At 36.5% G+C, this 23,549-nt stretch overlaps 1 protein-coding gene across 3 annotated transcripts in view; it reads left to right on the forward strand.

The window, feature by feature from the left end:
• The first annotated feature begins 521 nt into the window (after positions 1–521).
• PDS5B (PDS5, regulator of cohesion maintenance, homolog B (S. cerevisiae)) overlaps positions 522–23,549 on the forward strand; it is a 92,853-nt gene continuing 69,825 nt past the window's right edge. For all 3 annotated transcript variants that reach the window (XM_009888388.1, XM_009888391.1, XM_009888389.1), the window contains exons 1-7: positions 522–648; positions 4,926–5,129; positions 10,141–10,227; positions 10,324–10,421; positions 11,547–11,673; positions 18,522–18,602; positions 20,037–20,177. In XM_009888388.1, coding sequence (XP_009886690.1) covers positions 541–648; positions 4,926–5,129; positions 10,141–10,227; positions 10,324–10,421; positions 11,547–11,673; positions 18,522–18,602; positions 20,037–20,177 — 846 coding nt within the window. In that variant the 5' untranslated portion in view covers positions 522–540. The remainder of the gene's footprint in view (positions 649–4,925; positions 5,130–10,140; positions 10,228–10,323; positions 10,422–11,546; positions 11,674–18,521; positions 18,603–20,036; positions 20,178–23,549) is intronic.

The following is a 23,549-nucleotide window of genomic DNA, read 5'->3' on the forward strand; positions in this document are numbered from 1 at the left end:
ATTCTCTATCAGCTGCTTGTCTGGCGGTATTGGTAAATTAAAATTAGTGATATGTAACATTTCAACAGCACAGCTGTTTGGACTTTTGGAGAAATTGTGCTCTATTTAACTGCTTGGAAAACACAAAGTTCACTTCAGATGTCTGTTCTCAGAGTCTGAAAACCCAAGCTGGCTAGGATTTATTATTACCACATAGCGGTAACAGTTCATACAATAAGATAAGAAGATTGTTGGTTGCATCTCCAAGCGTGAAGATCAAATACATTGAGGAATGAGGGGTTTTAGCGTTTCTGTTGTATCCTTTTTGGAAGATTTATTGTAGTATAGGATAAACTACCTGAATATCAACCATTGCTGTCTGCCACAATATAGACTACTTAAAAGAATCAGAATCTTTTGTCCAGTTTTTTCTTTGTTTGTATGGGTTTTGTCTGTGTATTTCTACAAACAAAATTCTGTTGAATTTTGTTTGTAAAAGTGGGACAGGCTAAACATCATTTACTTCTTAATTTCTTTCCACAGTTTTAAAATCGTGAAATCATGGCTCATTCAAAGACAAGAGCCAACGATGGAAAAATCACGTATCCTCCAGGAGTCAAAGAAATCTCTGATAAAATATCTAAAGAAGAGATGGTGAGAAGACTAAAGGTTAGTAAGCAAGTAACTGTTTGCATATTGAAGTGTCTTGTATACACCTTTCAGTGATCCTGTTACTGTATTTTCTGTCTGAAAGGATTATTTTCTTTTTCTTTTGGACTTTACCTTTTCTATGCTCAAAGAAGGAACTTGTTGGCTATTGTGCCTTCGGTTCTACCACTTTCTTGAAGTGACTTGTCCAAAAACATTTAAGGAAGTTAAAAAAATCACAAGTGGAAAAAGCTATATTAATTTCAAATACTACTTAAACTTTATTTCAGCTCCTAGAGTAAGTCAGCACTTCTTAGAGAAGAAAATACTGGAAAACAGAGAGTCATAATTTAAAAAATAATATGGATACATCAGAACACACTTCTTTTATGCATTTGTGCTCTTTGAGTTGATTATAAAACCCACTTTTACTCATTATTTTAGCCTGTATCGTAATGAAAGTCTTTGATTATACTACATATTTCTGTCTCCTGATTTTCTTGACCACTTTATTTAGCCTAACTCTAGAGGAAGGTTGGAGAGACTTGGGGGATAATTATGTTACTACCGTTTTTCATCTATCCATGTTCTCTCACAAAAAGGCAGGCCTGTTAGTATTGTGCAGAAGGAATGCCTGCAACTTGGGTTTGCCATGTGAAACAGGAGGGAACAGATGTGGGAGAGGAACCTTAAGTATTCTAACAGCTGGAAGAGCTTAATTTGGCGTTTGTTTTCTTAAGAAGTAGTTTTAAGTCAGTTGGAACTACTGGTAAATGAACCAATAAAAAAAACCCCAAACCAACAACAACCACCCCAAAACACAAGGATTCCTTCTCCTTTCCCCCCAGTAGCCTGTCTGTGCTTTGGAAATTGGGCTGAGAGACTTTAGTCAGTATAGTGCGTTCTATGATGTTGAACAGAAGATGGCATTTATAACTTTATGTATGAGTGACTTCTAACAGAAGAAATTATTTGTTAGCACTTGCCTATTTTTTTCAGCGTGTTAAAATGCACACGGTTCTCTGCTGATACTTTTTCTTCTGTAGTCTGACTTCATTTTTGGCCTTGAATGTTGAGTCCCTTCTGTTCTGTCATCTTGATCTGTCTTGCAGGAGAAGTGTACTTTGCAGGATGCCCTGTATTTCTTGTCAGCTCTTTATTCTGGCTGTGCATTCATCGATACACAAGCAGGGAGAAATCCACGCGATGTTTCTTTTATGAAGGATTGGATGATCTAGGTTACACTACAAGTGTATAGACTGTATAAACATACTTTCAGCTGCTAAACGACGGTAGTTGATGAAGAGGCAAATAGTTCACTTATTTCCCTGACTGCCAAATTCCTATAAGTATTAGGGAAGAAGCACTTTTCTGTGGATTTTATTTTAATTTACACAAGCAGATAGTCTGCTCGTTATTAATGACAATATATTTCTGTAAATACAATTATTGGGAAATCTGAGAATAAAATGGAAAATATGTGCAGTAAATTTATATATTAGCATAACTTAGCTCAAATTTTATGCATTTCTGATTCATGCCATCTCCAAGTTGTAGTAGATTTGGAAAGGAGATAAAAACTAAATGGTCAGAGTTATGAACTACCACTGGAGACAGCAAGGAGGTGATAAACATTTGGAAACGATGAATAGTGTGAGAAGGGCATTTTTTCTGTAGCTTCTTTTCATACACAAGAGCCAAGACATCATCTAATGACAAATAGTAATTTTAGACCAGCAGTCTAATAACATACTTTTCTGTAAGTTATATAACTAAATTCAAAGCTTATTACTGTAGAAAGATGTAGGAGCCAGAAAAAATGAATAGGGTAAGAAGTATGGGCCACATTAGGAAGATGAAGCTCCAGGAGTATTAGTCATGGTGGTCTGGGTGTGATTTCAAGCTCAGGAATCCTCTAACCTATTGCTTTGCAGGAAGCTAGAAAGGCATGCTAGAAGAACTAGTTTGTTTTTCTTGGTTTTTCCTAAAACAGTGTTACAGATTTCTCTGGAGACAAGATGACTGATTTTGTTGTCCTGACCAGTATCGAAGTCTTGTTGTCAGGGAAGAGAAGCTGAAGGTTCATTTCTAGAGTAGAGAAAAACTGTAATTCACTTCGATAGAAGTGAAAACAATTTTGTGTTTTAAATTGCTTTAATAGTGTGTAAGGGAACCAGTGCACTTCAAATGGTTCATCTTGTGTCTGACTGGGGAAGACTTTATTTTTGTCTCAACAGAAATGATATGTGTGCATAAGCTACTATGCTTCTGTGCCTTTTAGTAAAAGATTGTAATATGCTTGAAAATTTTACAGCTGCCGTGATCCTAATTATGCAGAAGTCCTTCCTTTTTTTTAAAGTAGGATTTGTTGCTACCTGACTGATTATAGTAAACCTTGGTGGTGGTGGAGTTGTATAAATAAAACAAACCATAGCAAAGTAAAATAATTTGTAGTGGTGTAGGGTTGTATGTTGGGGTTTTTTTGTTTGTTTGTTTGGGGGGATATATTTTTTTTGTTTGTTTAGGAACTTAACTGACAACATTGTTATTGAAAAATCTCTCTTCCTGCACTGGAGAAATAGATGGGAGTTTTGACTTTAATTCTCAGGATTGTGTAATTAAGCCTTTATTACCATTTTGTTAATTTTAACAAGAGTTGAACTCAAAATAACTCTGCCTCTGTGATTCAAATAAGAAATTGGAGCAAAGCATAATTACTTCGTTTTGTCAATAGGTTTTTCTCCTCCAAACAGTTTTTAAATATAAGACTTCTCACCAACTAGCAGTTACTAATTATGGCTTTTCTTGCTCTTGTTCTATTAAGCGTGTTAAATGCTGGTTGTCCCAGACTTTTTTTTTCCCCTTTTTCTTCCATAGCTCTAGTATACTGGATCCTAAAAACGCTAATGGGCATTTTAGTCCTGTTGAACAACATACATGCTGCTGGGCTGCACTGGATTTGTATATGCTTCTGCTGAAAGTGCATGCTCTGCTTCTGGTCAGCACAGGGTATAAACTAGTAGAGAAAAACCTGAAATTGAAAGAGAATAGAGGGAAAATAAAATGTGACCTGAAATACTTTGGGGAGAAATAAATATTCTAGGTGAATCACAGAGTCTTCAGAGTTGGAAGGCACCTCTAGAGATCATCTAGTCCAACTCCCCTGCTAAAGCAGGATTGCCCAGAGCACATTACTCAGGACTGCATCCAGGCGGGTTTTGAAAATCTCCAGAGAAGGGGACTCCACAACCTCCCTGGGCAGCCTGTGCCAGTGCTCTGTCACCCGAACTGTAAAGGAGTTTTTCCATGTATTTGAACGGAGCTTCCTATGTTCCAACTTGTGCCCATTGCCCCTCGTCCTGTCACTGGGAACCACTGAGAAGAGTCTGGCTCCATCCTTTAGATACTAGTAAGCAATAATAAGGTCTCCCCTCAGCCTTCTCTTCTCCAGACTAAAGAGTCCCAGCTCTCTCAGCCTTTCCTCATAAGGGAGATGCTCCAATCCCTCAATCATCTTGGTTGCCCTTCGCTGGACTCGCTCCAGCAGTTCCCTGTCCCTCTTGAACTGGGGAGCCCAAAACTGGACACAGTACTCCAGATGTGGCCTCACCAGTGCTGAGTAGAGGGGGAGAATGACCTCCCTCGACCTACTGGTCACACTCTTCCCTTGGCGACAAGGGCACATTGCTGGCTCATGGATAATTTACTGTCTACCAGGACCCCCAGATCCGTCTCCTCAGAACTACTTCCCAGCAGGTCGACCCCTAACCTATACTGGTACTTAGCATTCTTCCTCCCCAGGTGCAGGACCTTGCACTTGCTTTTGTTGAACCTCATTAGGTTCCTCTCTGCCCAGCAATTCAGACTGTCCAGGTCACACTGGATGGCAGCGCGGTCCTCTGGAGAGTCAGCCACCTCTCCCAGTTTGGTATCATCAGCGAACTTGCTGAAGTTTTGCTGTTTTCTAAATTTTTTGGTGAATGGCTGTAACAGTGAATGCTGTTGTGTTTTTTTAAATTGGCTGACTTGATTATATGGTTTCTCAAAAAGATATGTGAGGTACTACAGCCAGGCTTTCTGTAACTCCTGAGACTGTGTGTTGGGACAATTGATAGAGGACTTGACTAGGTCTTTCCTGTACCCTGAAAAATAAGACATTGGTTACTCAAATAAGTACTACTGTGTTGTTAATAATGCTTCTGATAGAAGTTGCATAAAACCAGAAAAGTAGCTTTCGGTAAGGACCCTGTTACACACAGCACTTAATTTTATGTACTGATGTTTGCCTCTCTTTTCAGATGGTTGTGAAAACTTTCATGGATATGGACCAGGATTCTGAAGAAGAGAAGGAGCTCTACCTAAATCTTGCTTTACATCTTGCTTCGGATTTTTTCCTCAAACATCCTGATAAGGATGTTCGTTTGTTGGTAGCATGTTGTCTTGCTGATATTTTCAGAATTTATGCCCCTGAAGCTCCATACACTTCACCGGATAAACTAAAGGTAAATTGAATTAATCTCTTTTTCCACAACAGTTTTTTTTAAATTAATGATTGATACAAGCAACTAACTTTTTCTTTTTTTTCCCCCCTTTATTTCTGGTTCATCCTTGATTCTACAATAGGGGTGTTTTGATCAGGTCAAATATACTATATATTGAATGATGTTCATCAGATAGTCATAACTTGTAGAGTTTGGATTTATATTGGAAATAAATATTTTATTGAACTGTCATTGGGATTTGCAGGTAGTGTTCTGTTACTTTAGAAATATTGATATGCCTATAGCTTTTATCAGAATCTCTTGCAAGATAGCTAATTGCTTCATTGGGAAAATACCTCTGCTGTTTCCCATTAAACTGCCAAGAAGTGATTACTGTATTTTTATAGATAAGGGCTCTGTTGAAGAAAAAGTATTTTTGTCCAGACAATAATGATTTCTGATGTGAACTGGAAAATTATGTGATTACAAACATCGCTGATCCCACTAGATGGAGATGGTTGATAGAGAAATGCCAGGTTTGAAAAGGCAGTACTATCTGCCCCATTTGTTTCAGAAGAAATAAATTTTAGATTGTTTCGTGTCTGTCTTTTTTTTTTTTTAAATAGAAATCTGACTTTCTAACTCACAAAATCAGTCTGCTTCCCTTACACAATCTGAATCTAGAGTGATGAATCCAGTCTTACAGAAAATCTTGCAGGGGAAAATAACACTGAAAATTGTGTACTTTTTTTGTCTGCTTGATTTAAAAGTGTGTATGTGTGGGTGCGTTTGGTTTGGTTTTTTTGTTTGTTTTTTCCACAGTAAGATAAAAAGATGGTTGTGGTAGAAGGTGTATCTATTACTACTCAAGAAGAAATCACTCAATTTCTGATCTAGAGGTTGCACCAGAAGTGCTTCATAAGTAGGACAAACAATACAGTTTCAACTGTAGTACATCCTTTGTTACCAGACATGCTGGAAAGGTACCTAGGGATTTCTCTCAGCTGTATTTCCTTAATTCTGAATTGTTGCACCTCTGATTACACACTATCTAGTTACCTTAACTATTGATTACACCATCTTCAGCTGGAGACAAACATTAGCTTTCTTTACTGTGCTATATTTAAGTCTGGTTTTGAGGCATCACAATTTCTACTTCAGTTTTGAGTACATGTTTTCCTTTGCTTGTTAGGCTTAGAGGTTTTTTCCCCTCTATTTCTGAGTTGGGCTAACAAATTATAATATTCCTCCTTACAGAATTTGACCTACCAAATGGCTCTAAGTTTCAAATTTTATAGTATATAATACTGGAAGGTTTACGTTACTGATATCATACTTGCAGTATGAGCATACTACTAGTACTTGGATAGAGCTCTGATCAGACTAGGAAATTCCACTATCAGCATTTGATTCTGAAATCTGTGCAGATTTCAGAATACAGTTTCTTGATGCAGATTTCTAAGCACATTTTGAGAAATAAAGAAAGGACAAGCAATAGAGACTTTTGCCTAGGGCTATTGAGGTAGAGTTTTGCAAACCTCTTTCCGCTGAACACAACTTTTGTGGTTGCAGGAAAAACTCTGATACAAATGTTGAAGAGTTCCCTCTAATTTATAACAAAGAGGTAAGAGGAAGAATGCTTCCTCTTGAGTTATATCTTGGCAGTGGTTTTAGCCAATATTTAATATCATGTCCATACTGCAGCTTTAAGACTCCTCTAGTTTATTCAGAATGAAAGTTAAAGATGGCAAAGGGAAGTGCTGAAAATGATAATTTCTTAAGAGGGGAAAACTTAATTTTATTTTTTTTTCCTCTCCCCTTGCTTCACACTGTTAGGATCTGTTTGTAACTTACACATCACGCAAGTGAGATACTGAGAGAAAGGATCAGAATTTCAGGTTTCCCTCTTCTATGTGTGTTGTCAGTATAACTCTTACATTCCTTGCTGAGTGTTGAAAGAGCTCTGACAACAGGGATGGAAAATGCCACGAGTAGGCTAAAAGCAGAACTGGAGCAGGATCGAGGGATGTTATTCTGCCTCTCTACACTGCTCTCATAAGACCCCACCTGGAGTACTGTGTCCAGCTCTAGAGCCCCCAACATAAAAAGGACATGGACCTGTTGGAGAGGGTCCAGAGGAGGGCCACAAAGATGATGAGAGGGCTGGAGCACCTCTCCTGTGAGGACAGGCTGAGAGAGTTGGGGTTGTTCAGCCTGGAGAAGAGAAGGCTCTGGGGAGATCTTATTGAGGCATTCCAGCACTTAAAGGAGACCTACAGGAAAGATGGGGGGAGACTCTTTATCAGGGCATTGTAGTGAAAGGACAAGGGGTAATAGTTTTAAATCTACTCTCTTTCAGTTTAGATTAAACATTAGGAAGAATTCTTTACTGTGAGGGTGGTGAGGCACTGGAACAGGTTGCCCAGAGAAGCTGTGGATGCCCCATCCCTGGGGGTGTCCAAGGCCAGGCTGGATGGGGCTTTGAGCAACCTGGTACAGTTGGGGGTGTCCCTGTCTATGGCAGGGGGTTGGAACTAGATGACCTTTAAGGTCCCTTCCAACCCATACCAGTCTGTGATTGCTCTTCTGGGATCTGGAAACTTCTAACTTAAGTCCCTTGCAGTCTAGGGAAAGCCTAGAGCACAAATCTAATTTTGGGGGCGGGGGAGATGTTCTAATTGCTGCTACGCATCAAAGAAAACCACTTGGACAAACGGACTGTGTGCCTGACTTGGCTGAAATGGATATGTTTAAGGGTGTATATGGTAGCAGAACTTCAACTATGTGAATGTGTTCTCTGGTGAAAGCTATGGCTATGATGCTTACTGAAGCCATTACGTGTTTAATTGGTATCAAGGCAAAAATCCACAAAAAAACATTTCCATGTTTTTCCTAAAGTTTAAATATAAGCAGTTTTGTTTTTCGAGTCTGGATTCTAATGTAGACTTGCTTTATGGAGTCTCATGTGAAACCATATTATCCAGTTTGTGAAATTGTTGCAATTTCTTAGCTGCAGCCAAAGTTTATTTTATGCTGTGTTTTGCATTTATAAATGCATGTTCAAATAGTATATTCTGTATGCTCAGAAAAGGGAAAAACTTTGGGTTTTATTATACTAGCTATTAAAAATTAGTGAGTACTTTTGAGTTTAGTCTGTCTTGCTTCCTTTAAAACAGGAATAGGAAAAAATAAATAAAATTAGAAGTTATTATTTTTTCAAGTTATACCGTTATTATTTGTGAAGCATTCAGATGCTAGACATATTGTATGTGTATGTTATTCATTAATGTATGTATTCATATACAATACAGTGATGTATACTTCATAAAAATTAAGAAAATTAGTTTTGGTCTCAATAGGGTCTTTGAATCACATTCACTAAGTCAGTGTTGCATACTGAACTGCAGGATAAAAAGTAAAGATGCTTTATTAGATGAACTGATTGAGATTCGCTGGTACAAGTAAAGTTTAACAGAATAATTATACCTTGGGCATGAGTTCCATGACAAAGTATTTTTTATATTTGGCATCAGTCATTCTCTTGGATGCTCCCTTTCTTCTTTAATTGAATCTTATCCTTCACTGAGACCCAGTTTGTATGTCTTCTAAATTTCACAGCACCTTCTGTACCAGTTTTTCAGATGATGGAACTAATTTTGGGTGGTCTGATGGCCTGCTAGTGGTTCAGGCACCAATTCTTAAGGGAGGGTTCTTCAGACTGGCTTTTGCTTGTGGACTGAATGCTCTTTAGTGTTTGGAGTCCATTAGATGTGTCCTTTTGGTTTAATTTCAACTAAAGAGTTTAGTTTACGTGCTATGTAACTGATCTGAAGTGTGAACCAACTGTGATTCTTCTGATCATCCTTACTTAACACTTCAAAGGCCCAATTTTGATCCAAATACAAACATTATTGTAGCTATATCTCTGAAAAATGTGCTTGCTGTGGGTTTTTTTTTGCCAAGAGATGATGATGTCACATGGAATCTAATTCTTGTTTTTAACCTAGAACCACAGGAAGTGCTCTGCTTAATGATTAAAGCTGGATTTTGTAGTTGTGGCCTTAGAAAAAAGGAACCTCATTCTCATCTTTTGTCCATCTCATTATTCTTGGAGGAGTGAGGGGAAATGGTCCTTTGAAAATGTTACAGAAAAGCTTTCTAGACTATTTCTAGGATAGTTTTTTCAGGGTTAACTCTAAGGCTTTCTTGTCTTCATTATGGCAGCTTTATTCCTCTTGGAATTTATTTGATTTATACCTAGGTTGTTAGATGAAACGTTATGCAGTTGAGGTTGTGAACACTGTTTCTGGTGATGTGTACTTCTGAATCTTTTGATTTAATATAGTGGTTATGAATTTCCAGCTGTTAATTATCTGAATGCATAAAGCATTTGAAAAAAGACACCTTCCAATGGGATTCCATTCTGTTCATGATCAACTGTTTGTTCCTTCTAACCTGCTTGAATTTGTTTTGTGTGGGACTTTTTCTGAAGAAGTCTTCTGGTGCTGAAAGTTGATAAAGGAAGCAGGAGAAACTTGGTTTATTGCTTTTTTGCAAGAGGTGTGATCTGCGTAAGTAGCATCATGACTGAGAGATGCACAAACAATACAGCATGAACATATAATAGTACTTTTAGGAAAGCTGCAGTTGCCTACTGTTTTTTTTCCCCTTCTGTTAAAACCTATTGCAGTATAAAGTAAAAATGTAAAATTCATTGTCCTTCTGAATAATCTTTTGACTTCTGCAGGATGTCAGCCAGTTGCAGCTCTGTTTGTCGAGTTGATTTTTTTTTTTCTTTGGAAAAGAAAAACTTTTGCTTCTTTAGAAAAAGGTTACTTTCTCAACCCTTTAAAGAAACGTGAAGCATTTTAAAATTATTCCTTGACGTTCTTCATGACGCTTTTGTATATCATCTTCTTCTGGACAGTGAAAGAGTGTGTCTGTCATTGCTGCATATTTTGTAGTGACTAAAAAAATTATTTTAATTTCGAAAGTTTCATTGCAATTGATTAAATAACTTCATTTTTTGCAGGATATATTTATGTTCATAACAAGACAACTTAAAGGTTTAGAAGATACAAAAAGCCCCCAGTTTAATCGTTATTTTTATTTGCTTGAGGTAAGCTTCATAACTTATTTCATAGTAACTATTAAATGTATTTTTTCAACTTAATCTTGTATTAACTACTCCTTTTATTTTTTCCTGTGCATACAGAACATTGCTTGGGTCAAGTCTTATAACATATGCTTTGAATTAGAAGACAGCAATGAGATTTTTACACAGTTGTACAGAACACTGTTTTCAGTAATAAAGTAAGTATTGTCACCCCCAGTTATAATATATTATTGCATGGTTGAGGTCAGATGTTTCTAACCTAGGTGTTCAGTCTATCGTGTGACTTTTAGTGTTAACGAGCTTAGATTTGTAATTCAGTTTAACTAAAGGTAGCAGTATAAATATAAGCTGTCAGGTTTGCCTGTTTTAATTAAAGAACACACACTGCAAATCATCTTTTTTTTTTTTTTCTCCTAAGAAACTTACTTTGACTGTCTTTACTGGGTTTATTTTATTCTGTTCTTGACATTTAATGGTGCAATATGCAATTCTAAGGAATTTGGAGGATTATTGCTCTAAAAATGTGAGTCAGAAAATAGTGAACACTGGAAGGTACTGCTAGAGATCATCTAGTCTGCCCCTCTTGCTCAGACCAGGTCAGCTAGAGTAGATTACCCAGGACTGTAGCCAGTTGGGTTTTCAGCATCTTCAAGTATGGAGACTCCATGGCCTCTCTGGGCAGCCTTCTAGTGCTCAATCACCCTTACATTTAAAAAGTTTCTCTTTTTTATTTTTAAACGCTATGTCCTGTATTTCACCTTGTGCCCATTGCCTCTTGTCCTGTCACTGGACACCACTGAGAAGAGCCTCGCCCTGTCGTCTTTACTCCCAAAATTAGGTATTTAAACTTAATGATAAGTTCTCCCTAAGACATATCTTTTTGAGTCTAAAAAAAAGATGTCAGATCTCTCAGCCTCTCCTTTTATGTGAACTGCTTCTGTCCCTTAATCATCTTTGTGGCCCTTTGCTGGTGGGATGTCTGTCTCTCTCTTGTGCTGGGAAGCCCAGAACTGGACACAGCACTCCAGTTGCGGTCCCACCAATGTTGAGTAGACGGGATGGGTGTTCTAATACGGTACCTTTTAATGGTAGGGATACAGTCCTTTTACTCTTTTGCTACAATTGTAAATGGAGAGGGCGTGAGATTCAATAACACTTTGGAAAGTGGTATATGCAGCCGAGAAACTTAAGTATTTTGACTTCTAAGAAAACTTGTGATTTGGTTATTAAATTCCTTGTTTGGCATCACCACAGGGAGTACTCTGAATGGAAGTTGTCTTTTTTATGAATATTACACTAAGAATTCTTTTTTTTAATTTCAGCAACGGTCATAACCAAAAAGTACACATGCACATGGTTGATCTAATGAGCTCTATCATTTGTGAGGGAGATACTGTGTCACAGGAACTTTTGGATACAGTGTTAGTTAATCTAGTGCCAGCACATAAGGTAAGACTTAATAGTGGCTTAATTTTTTTTCTTTGTAATTGTGATTTATTGGATGTATGTATTCAGATATTTAGATTTCATTGAGAGATTAGCTGTAGCAAATGTATTCCTATTACATGGTCATACGAATTTATACACAGGCTCTTTATATACAGTCAATAGCAGTGGAACTTAATATAAAAGATACATATATCCTTCAGAAAGTTTTTAATTAGCATAATGCTGTATCAACAGTTCAAACTAATGTGCTGCCCTAAGTGGCAGGGAAAAAGTTATTACTGCTGATTTGTAGTTGGCTCTGTTTTATTTCAGAAGTGTTTACTTGGTGTTGTTAAAAGGACATGTGGTATCTTCTTGATGCAGCCATAGAACTATGTTCAGAAATGGTGCTCCTTGAAGAGCCCAAGTGATGGCTGTCTTTCCTTAATGAATAGTGTTTTGTCATTTTAAAAAAAAAAAAAAAGTCCTACAGATTAACTGAGGATAAACTTCAAAGTGTGCATCTGTTGTGACATTAAATGTTTAAAAAGCAAGGAAGTCTGACTTCTTTATTCAGAAAACTAACTGGGTCCTACTGTAATTTCTTGGGCTACAGTGTAGAAGATGACTTATAAGTTGTGTATGACCAAAAAAATGGATTCTGGGAAATTATCTAGGAAATGTGTACTTAGCTGCATTTTGGACAGTCCTGGTTGTCATCTGACAGGATGTTCAGGAAAGGGTTAACTTTACTTACACTTTTTAGAAACTACAGTAAGATTAAGTGGGTGGGTGTGGTTTGGGTTTTTTTGTTTTTTGGTTGTTTTTTTTTTTTTTTAAACAGTGGTGTACCTGAAGAAATTGAGTAGAATTTTCATAAGGTGCTCTCTGAAGAATATAGCAAGTAGCACAACATAGTGTGCCTTATCACACGCCATCAATTTCAGTAAATTAACAGCACATAAATTATTTTTCTAGTGACAGTGAAGGACTAAATGCTTAGTATAGATCAGCCTTTTTTTTTTTTTTTTTTTTGTTACTGGAAGTGTTTTAACTGAGTCTAATACTTTTGTGCCCAGACCAGACTGAAAATTATGTGGCTAAAATTCAGATTTACAAAGCCTTGGAATACAAAAAACAAAAGCAAGACTATGCAAAATAATTTAGTTTGTATTTTCTTAGTTGTTAAGCGTTTGTTGTTTCATTGTGTCACCTGTGTTCAGCTTGATTTGACTGTACTGATTTTATGATTCATGTTTAATAAACTGATTTTGAGTTGAAGAATTTGCATCTTGTTAGATTGGCTACAGCATTGAAACAGTTCTGTTTCATAGTGTATTTTCAGTTATTGACTGAACACTTTAATAGGATAAGGTATTTGTGGTTTGGGGTTTTCTTCTGTTTTAATCAAACTGGCTCTTTGGATAGCATGCTAGTTTATAGCTTCCTTTCTAACTGAAATAGATACATAACTTTAGACCATATTCTAAGTACTTTCCCGTTTGTTTTTTTAATCTTTTTCATACTAATGGGAAGAAGCTTCTAATATTTTTCTGTTTTGTCTCAATTTCTTCATATAGTCATTTAAAAACATAGTCGTCTAACCACTTTCTGTGGTTTCTGTCTTGTTGGAAAAGTGCAATGAATTCAGAGTGAGAATTTTTCCACTCCTGTCTATTGAGCACAAAGCTACAAGGGGGTTAAGGAGAACTACGTCTTAGCTGACCTAGCTATTAAACTGTACAGGCTGTGGGAAAGGGAAATTGAAACATCAGACCGGCCACCAAAAATGGCATGACATGTTGATGTAATGGTGAGTAGGGAAATCCTTATCTAGCCAGATTCCTTGGGGACCAAAAGGATATTTTTGATGTAGTAGAAGGAGCATAGATTTGTTACTAGCTCAGGTTTGAAAATAATCCGATTGAGAGATTGTTGTAGATAGGACAACTATGTTTGGAGCGAGTGACACAGGCAAGCAGGGTATTTTTAATACGGCCAGAAGGAAGGCTGTGCACGTGAGAATGTGGAGTGCCCTTGTGAATTGAATGACTATTTTCTGGAAAATGGTAGTAGGGCTAGTATGACTTCTGGTGTATAAACAGTTGTATTGAATAACACTAAGTTGAAGACCTGAGGAGCTTAATCTGTATAATTTATCAAAGGAGCAATCTCCAAGAGTGTGTTTGGGCACAGAAGGTTCAAACAGCTCTTTAGTTTGGATCCTGGATGCTAAAGTCTAGTGGCTGAAATTCAACATTGATGCGAAAAATTATGTGAATATTTTTAAGAGTTGTAGTAACTAGTTGAACAATTCACCAAAGGTTAATTCGATGCTGTTACCTCTTGAAAAAAAGTCAATATTTTTCCTAAGAGGAATGCCAGATATGGTCCACATTCCTGAGTAGTAAGTCTAACAAGCAGTGGCGTTAGTAGGACAGCTACAAAAATTTAGGCATAAGGAGCATGTACTGGGGACATGGCATACTATCAAACATCTGTCTACCATAATTACTAGTCGCTGAAGTAGTCTAGGCTGCTCTCTCTCACTTGAATTTGTCATCCAACTCACTTGGCCAGAATAAAAGCCATATTGATACACACCTGAATGAAAGTGGCTGACGTTAATATCACAAAACAGGTATGTTAGAGTATGCACAGGCTGTCTTGGGTAGTACAGCAGGTATCAGATAATTCAATAAAACAGTGACCTTTATTTGTCTGACCGTGTGCTCAACTCTTAATTTCTTTGATGTTTAATTATTTTTTTCCTTTTGTGGCTTTTCTTTTCTTCTTTTCTATGAACTCTACTGAAATTCTTTTGCTAGATATTCCTATCTTAATATAATCATTAAGATGGTATTAAGTAGTGAACTAAACATGGAAAAGACCAGAAGCAAGGGAGGGGTAGTTAATATAAAAAGGTGAGAAAATTAATAGTTTTCCTTTCCCTTTTAATTGTCTTTTAAGATTATAAAACCTTTATGGTAGCACGTGTAAACAATTTTGCGTTTGTACAGTGTGTTAGAAGGGAAATTGTACTTCGTTTTCTTGAGTGTTTGCCAGTGTTCCATTTGCAGCCTCAGGAGCACTACAGGGAATCCCACATTGCTCGCCCTGCATGCTTTACATGCTTATCTTTTTGAAAAAGTGATATTGACAATTAAATTCCTAACTTTCTCTACTATGAACTTGCTTAATAATTAGCATTATCTATCTTGGCAACACTTCAGCTGAGCTTTTTCTTTGTCAGACATCCTTAAAAACCTGTTTCCCTCCCCCAGCAGAACTAGAGAGTCTGGTAAAACTGTCTTGTCAAGTGTTCTTGGATACAAACTCTGCTGCTGTGCCATTGATAGAATGAAATTGAAGTCCCTTTTCAAATACCAGGAAAATAATATGTTAAAATCTAGGGTTTTTTAAGAATATTTGCTCACGATACAGACTTAAAATTTGTTTGTACTCTTAAACTTATAAAATTAAGAATTGCATTGGTTCTATCTTGTCATTCTTTTTGAAGAAAAAAATAAGGGACGTGCATTTGTTTTGTTTTGTGTTGTGTTTTTTTTAATTTTAAGGGATTTAATTACTTCACTCTTAATTTCTTTGGGCTGTGTTTGGGCTGGTTGCCACCACTTCTTGTGTCTGCAGTAGAAGTTTGTCAAACGTTCTAGAGAACAACAGGTGTGAAAAGTGAGTTGGCAAAACTCTTCCTGTCTTCCAGAAGTGTAAAAAAATCTTGAAATGCTAGCAATATATAGACAAAAACTATGGTAGGAATTGAGACAAAGGAAAGAACTTACGGTTGATGAAGATGGTCTGTCTTCATATATTACTGCTGAAGGCCTTCTAAGCATAAAAACCAAAAATGTTCTCCTCTGTTTATGAACATTCTTTTCTGAAAGAAAACTGGATTTTTTTTGGGGGGGAAAGGGTCTGTCTGCAGCATCCTGTAAGTCCATTTTAGATTTTAAATGTAACTTCTCAATTATCTTGCAGAAGATCTGCCTTGTCATGGGTGGTTCTTTGGTTTGTCCTATCAATCAATACTTATTTCTGCTTTTCCGTTCAAAATGTAGTAATTACTAATGATTACTTTAGGTAGTGTTACCAGCTGATGACTTAGAGTCCTGAATTGAATAGTAACTAAAGCTTAACCCTCCTGGATGCTTACATGCTCTTAGAGGCATCCTGATTAAGGTGATTATCCCCTTAAAAAAAGTGTGGGCTTTCTTAAATTATTAAAAGATCTTGAAATACATGTCACTTTTTTTTTTCCTAAATGTATAGAAAGATTGAAGAGAGGATGATTATAGAAGAGTTTAGATAAACACAGAGAAGAAATTAGTTAAATTAGGTCTTAACCCTTATAAAATTTCTCCTTCAGGCAAAGTTTAAAATATCTTTGTGACTATTAAATTAGTCAGAAAGATAGGTCTGACATTTTGTAAAAGATCTTTGAGCCTATTTGGTAATGGCCTGTGTTGCTCCTGATTTCATTTCAACGAGGGCAGTGCTGCTTTTTCTTGTTTCTACTTTTATTCTTAAGCAGGAAAAGGGAGAAGAAAACTTTTTTGTGTGCTTTTAAGACTTCTTTTGGCATTGTTATTTTCAGAAAGTTTGGCCTCTGGACATTTGAGGGCCCTGGCTATCGGCACAACTAAATCAAACGTGTGAGGCGTGAATATAATAGCTAACTCTCCTTCACCAGTTGTGATCTAGACTATTTTTTCCTCTTTGCAGTTTTTTTTAGATAGAATGAATTGTAATGTGACTACATTACTCAGAGTTGCAAACAGCTAGTTCTAGCATTTATCTTGGCAAACATTAAGGTGTTGGGAGATCTTTTGCCTGGCCTTAAGTGGCTTAATTATGAAAGATCTCTGTTCTTTCAGACTTCCTTTCCTAAGGCTATGTGTGAGAATTTGTGTTTAATTTTTTAAACTTTATTTATTATTACTAGTTGCATAGATGAATTACGGCAGCTTTTTAAAAATGAACTGCTGTGTGAAAGATAAAGCTGAAATGGTAATTAATATGAATCAAAACAGATCTGCCTGTTGGAACTCTGCTCTGCTGTTCAGACTTGTTTTATACGTAAATCAGATCTTGCTCATGATCTAGAGTTCACTCTTACCCAGGTGAAAGCTGTTTTCTTTGTTTTGGTGGAGGTGAACTGTGGAAGTCAAGAAGGATCAGAGCAAGAACTGCAAATGGCATACATTCCTCATTATGGTTATTTGTGCCTTTTACTTCCAGAACAGTCACAACTAGCTAAATAACAAAAAACAAATGCTACATGTGGAAACACTTTTTTTTTTTTTTTTTTTTTCTGTCTGTATTAACCATAAAGAGCAATCGGGCATATAGAACCTTCTCTTTCTGGGACATGGAATGGCTGTACAATTTTGTTGAAAGACTGGCAATGTTGACCCTTGTATCTTGATTAGATAAGGGAAGAGGAAATTACAAGGTGGTTAATATCTTATGAAAGCATTCGAGTATCTTCCCAGAATTGGGATTTTTATTCACATTCTGTAGTGGCTCTGAGTAAAACAGATACTTCAGGCATGAATCTTCATAGTCTCTTTGACTTCAGTCACCTAACTTAATTCTATCAGTAGGCAAGTCAAAGGCTTCTTTTGTTTTATATTAACAAAAAATGTTAATCTGTTCCCACTGCTGTGTAAACCTTATAGTTTTACACAGCTTTTGAAATTAAAGACAATACTTTCCATCTCTCTGCAACTCTTTTCTTTTTCATTTGGATAGCTACAGAGAACCAAACATAGGCAGGCAAAGAAATGCCCTGGGTGTGGCAATACATCTTGTCTTTGCTTTGCATTATGCTAAAAGGAAAGGTTTTTTTCCTTTTATGGATAAGATATATTTGGAAAAAAATCCAACAACCACCAACAGACCACAAACTGCCCCTTCACACTGTTGTATTGTAAGTGGAATATGCTGGATACTTTTAAATTGCAAAGGCTAAGCAAAATTGGGGAAATATGTTTTTACAGAGATTTTACCTATTAAAAGACTTTTTTTTTCTTGGCATTGAAGAGTTTTCTGTCATTCTTCTATATGTTAATCAAGTCTGCAGTGGTTGTCACAAGGGCTGAGTTGCATTTTCTTGTGAAAATTTTTGAAAAATAATTTTGATATAGAAATTGGAGAAAGGGCATAGTAACTAGAGGGTGGAGAATGCATACTGGGAAAGGAAGGAAGTAATGACAGAGCAATAACCCAATTAGACAAATGGAGCTATAGGAGTGCTGTCCGTGGTGTGTTTTATTTTTTATATTAGAGTTTTGTTAGTTTGTATTTTTCACCCTTTTTTGCTCATGGACTAAAATTCTAGATGTGGTGTGTTTTGTTTTGGGGTGTGTGTGTTTGTTTTCTTTGCTATGTCAGTCAAACAAACTGAGAGTGTCTTTGGGAGACACTATGGAGAGACTGTGATGGTAGTTCACAAGTGGCTGCTTGATGCAAGGACAGAATTCTACTGTCTACAACAATCCTGTTCATAGTCTTGCTTTTGTGGTGACTGTAAATGCCTCGGTGTTGCTTTATATCGCTTTCCTGTTTTTTTTGGCAAGCTGATAAGAAACAACAGTGAAATGCAGGATCTGACTCTGATGGGCAGCTGAAAAGTAAGCCCCAATTTGCCATGAAAGAGTTTTCCCAGTAATATTGGTGGGGACTACAAAGCTCTATTTGGACTAGGTTTGTTTTTACTATATTATCTTTACTACTGAAAGTATAAAAAGAACAGGGTCTTTCTTTAATGCATTTAGCAGTACGTGGTAGCTTTAAATTATTGTATTTATTAACACATGTGCTTAAATTTTTTCTGTTTCCCCCTCCAGAATTTAAACAAGCAAGCCTATGATTTGGCAAAGGCTTTACTAAAGAGGACAGCGCAAGCAATTGAACCGTACATTACTAATGTGAGTGAAGACTGTATATTCAAGATGGCAAACAGCTATGGAAATCAATACTTTTTTTTTTTTTTAACTGAGCTGTATTATAAAAAGAATGAATTGCATGTAGTCAAATAGGGCTGTAAAATACCTTTTTAAAAACTAGCCATTGTTATTAGAGAGAATTGTTATTTTCGGAAGCCCAGAGTCACGTGTCCTTTTCAGTCTAATTCTTTACCGTATAGAAACTACTAAGCCCATAACAATTTTTATTTCTGAAATGCAGTGGATAGTTTACTTTCTGCTGTCTTGGGAGACCTTGAACTTCAGTCCTTAATGTGACTGGAAGACCAAGTGTACTTATGTATTGTTCTGATAGAAAAATGTAAACACATCGTTCATGGCAAATTCTTTTTCTAGTGAGGAGATGAGACTATTTAGAAGCTAGGAGAAGTGAAGATAGAGCAGTATTTTAATGCCGTTGTCACATGAAAAGAAGAGGAAACAGAATCTAAGAATAGACAGTAAGGAAGAAACCCAGCAAGTGGATTGAGGGTTGTAGCCAACTTGAGCATGTTCATCATAGGCATTGCAAGAGAAGAGGGATGAGAGGAAGTAAAGATCAGACAAGACTATGCTCTAAATTAAGTTGCACAATAGAAAAAAAAAATACACTTTTATTTTAACATAGTTAAGGATTTAGCAGGTCTCGTGGCAGCTATCCCAAACCTCAAGAGCTTGAAAACAATAGAAGACTTTCAATGTTGTTTGCTTTCAGACTTAAAACACTTGTGGTACTTGAAAAGTGGGTACCTTCTAAGATTTAAAAAAAAAAAAATCTTCAGTGAAAACTTTACTCCAAATCTGTTAGTCAAACCTGCTGTTTGGGAAGGTATTGCTACATGGAAACATGTTTTTAATATTCATCTGTAAGGGGTTAGATTACAAACTGGGTGACGTTTTGTGGGTTTTAAGGAAGACTGTACAATAAGAATCTTCCTCTTACGGAAAATATGTATATGCAGTCTTCTGTTCTTGGTTTCCCACAAGTGGGTAATATGATGTTTGGTTTCTTTGTTTTGAAAGTTACTTTCTTTCTTAAAATATATTAACACACAGTAGGAGTTAGTTGCCTAACCAGGAATACATACATTCCAGACAACTCTGTATCCAGAAAAGGAAAGCTTTTCTGCATGACAGTATGGAGTCTTTAACTTCTAATGAAATATGCTTATCTGTTGTTTTCTGGTCCTTATTACTAGAAACTGTTGACTTTTTCTCTTGCATCACTTGTTGGGGCTCACTTGAAAACTGCCACATTTTAAGGTTATAGTGTTTTTAGTTTCTTTACTGATATGATTAACCTGGTCAGGTACAGAGATTTAGTGGTAGACAAGCACAGGATTTAGAAGAGTGTATGTATACTCTTGTTATGGATGTATACTCTGTTTTATTTTCCAGTTCTTCAATCAGGTCCTCATGCTTGGTAAAACGTCAATTAGTGACCTGTCAGAGCACGTCTTTGACTTGATTCTGGAGTTATACAATATTGACAGTCACCTCTTGCTTTCTGTTCTACCACAGCTTGAATTCAAACTTAAGGTAAACACTTCTTATACATTCTGTGTGTTTGAAATGTGTGTGATTTGGCTATTAATGCAACTTTTTTTTTTTTACTGACAAATTCATTATATTATTTGGCATATAAAACCAATATGCAAAACATATAATTTCTGCATTGTTTAAAGGAAAACTCATAAAAGCCCTCAAAAAGAGTAATTTGGCTTCAAATATATTAACTTACAGTGCCTGTGTGCATGTGTTTGGGTTTTGGTTGGGGTATTTTTTGTCTTTTTTGGCTTGTATCTTTCAAGCAATAAGGTGATTTTTTTTGATTTGAGAATCTAACCTGTTTTGTTCCTTGGTTTACTGTAGTATTTATTGTGAAGGGCTGTAATATGTTGAAAGAACCTGTGCTGCTAGCTGTGCAGAGAAATGGTATCTGTTCAGAGTAGTGATTTTTTGCAGGGAAAAGTTGGGCTCCATGTGAGTGGAAACTGAAGTACTGACAGTTTTGTTCAAATAGAAGGTGTGTGACACATGGGAACAGAGCATTAGACTCTGTTAATATGCCTTGTAGTCATTGCTACAGTGACTCTTACAATTTTTCACACTTATTTCTTATGTCTGAAGGGTAGCTGGTGCTAGCTGTCTACTTTAATAGGTATTTTTAACATTCTACCATTTCAGAATGTTTCCATCATTTGGAAAAATTCAGTATAGCAGCTCATACTCCCTTTATTCTGCACTACTTTTATTCTGTTTGTCATTCCACAGGGTTTCTGTGGAAGTGGGAAATTTGATTAGTTTTATATTACTGTGTTTGAAAGTGATTTGTAACTAATTTGGCATATAAAACCAATATGCAAAACATATAATTTCTGCATTGTTTAAAGGAAAACTCATAAAAGCCCTCAAAAAGAGTAATTTGGCTTCAAATATATTAACTTACAGTGCCTGTGTGCATGTGTTTGGGTTTTGGTTGGGGTATTTTTTGTCTTTTTTGGCTTGTATCTTTCAAGCAATAAGGTGATTTTTTTTGATTTGAGAATCTAACCTGTTTTGTTCCTTGGTTTACTGTAGTATTTATTGTGAAGGGCTGTAATATGTTGAAAGAACCTGTGCTGCTATCTGTGCAGAGAAATGATATCTGTTCAGAATAGTGATTTTTTGCAGGGAAAAGTTGGGCTCCATGTGAGTGGAAACTGAAGTACTGACAGTTTTGTTCAAATAGAAGGTGTGTGACACATGGGAACAGAGCATTAGACTCTGTTAATATGCCTTGTAGTCATTGCTACAGTGACTCTTACAATTTTTCACGCTTATTTCTTATGTCTGAAGGGTAGCTGGTGCTAGCTGTCTATTTTAATAGGTATTTTTAACATTCTGCCATTTCAGAATGTTTCCATCATTTGGAAAAAATCAGTATAGCAGCTCATACTCCCTTTATTCTGCACTACTTTTATTCTGTTTGTCATTCCACAGGGTTTCTGTGGAAGTGGGAAATTTGATTAGTTTTATATTACTGTGTTTGAAAGTGATTTGTAACTAAACTTGAGGGCTAATGTGCGGTGGGCAACTTTTAAATTTGCATGTATTTTTATTATCGAGGACAGACTTTAGGTTTGTAGAACCTCTGGTCTGTTCTTACTGCAATATTTATTATCATAGAGGCTTGTTCATGCCTATTATTTTTTCACTAATATTGTGAGGCAGGCACACTCCACTTGTTGGAGGAGTTGTGTTTTAATGGTTATATCTTTCCATTCACATTTCCGAAAGAAGTAGGCTTGAATTTACCGCTTGCTGTCTGTGTCTTAAAAGTAAGCTTTTTTCAGCCTTTAATTCCTGTTCTTACAGATGGCAAACAATTATCATTCTCATTCCAATAAAAACAGTACTTCTGCAGCTGAAGCTGTTATTAAAGAGATTTAATCTTAACTGCTGCCACATCTTTTTTTTCTTTTTCATAGCCATAATTGCAGTAACTTTTCCATCTTTAGGTCCATTTAGAACTGCAAGTTCTTGAATTGTCTTGCTGCCCCTTCACTGACTCTTATATTCCATAATTTCAATATAAACTTCTTTTTTTTTTTTTTTTATATCCTATTTTACCACTGGAATCAGCAAGTTTAAGTATCCCAGCACTGTCAACCTTTTCTTCCCCCTGCCCACCCCAGAACAACTTCTGGTTTCTTCCTTCAACTGGATGATTTCAGCCCTAATAATTTCCATGTTTTCTTTGTACTTCTTAATTTACAACACATTCTTCCATGTTTGCACTTCTGTTCTTTGTTTAGTATACTCTTTTCAGATGATGAACACATATTTTGTTAGTTTTTGTCTCCTTGATCCTTACTGTAGCTTTCTCCTTGTGATCTAAACCCTTGAGGGTAAGGTGTTTCACCTCTGACTTTTGTAAGATCCAGTTTAACAATGTTTCCAGTAGACATGCACATTTTGCTGGTTACATTCTTACTGCTTTTAGTCCTTGATGTCTTGTTGAACTGGGTACAGTTTATGGCTATCCTGAGAGCATGGCAAGGCTTCCGTTTGAATCATCTTTTTGCTTCAGTTGTGTGGTGTTAAGGCCTTAAGTTATAAGGACAAACAATATATGCCTATTTTGTCCCATTGGCTGTCAAATGCAGTTTGATCCACCTTTTAAAGAAAAAAAAACCCTTCTGTTTGAAATAGGATAATCCTGGTTTAAATCCCGAGATGCTGGAACAGGTTGCCCAGGGAAGTTGTGAATGACCCATTATTGGAGGTGTTCAAGGTCAGGTTGGACAGGGCTTTGAGCAACCTGGTCTGGTGAAAGATGTCTCTGCCTATGGCATGGGGGTTAGACTAGATGATCTTTAAAGCATCCTTCCAACCATTTCATGGTTCTAAATGAGTTGAGAGGTCTGCAAGATATTTCTGTCAGTAACAGGGTATTTTGAAGAAAATATTCTGAATAATAAATATTCTGTTCTGAAATATTCATGAAATATGGTCAGCCTATGGTTTTTCTGAGATCAACACAAGTTCATTCTTTATGCAGACCTACCAGTGATGATTAAATACTTTCCACTCGAACAATAGCTGTGGCTTTATTCTAAAGAGCAGCAGCTAGTGTCAAGCAATTTTAATTCATGTCCAGGTAGATAGCAGCGTGTTGAGAAAAGAGTGTGATTTCTGTGAAACTTAGAGTGCTTACGGTAGAAGACAGCTAATGTTTTGCTGCTTTGAATGAGAAAAAAAACTGGACAGCAGTGTCTCTGTTAGCTTGATGAAGCTCTGGATCAGGGTGGGGGGTAAAAGTGAAAAATATGCTTGGCAGCCCATATCAAATATGGGAGAGGGAAGGTGTCTTTTTGAATAAAGGTCAATGAAAGTTAATGGCACAATAACCACGAACTTCAGTGAGTT

This window comes from Charadrius vociferus, unplaced genomic scaffold (genome assembly GCF_000708025.1).
Source record: "Charadrius vociferus isolate BGI_N301 unplaced genomic scaffold, ASM70802v2 scaffold16, whole genome shotgun sequence".
NCBI classification, from domain to species: domain Eukaryota; kingdom Metazoa; phylum Chordata; class Aves; order Charadriiformes; family Charadriidae; genus Charadrius; species Charadrius vociferus.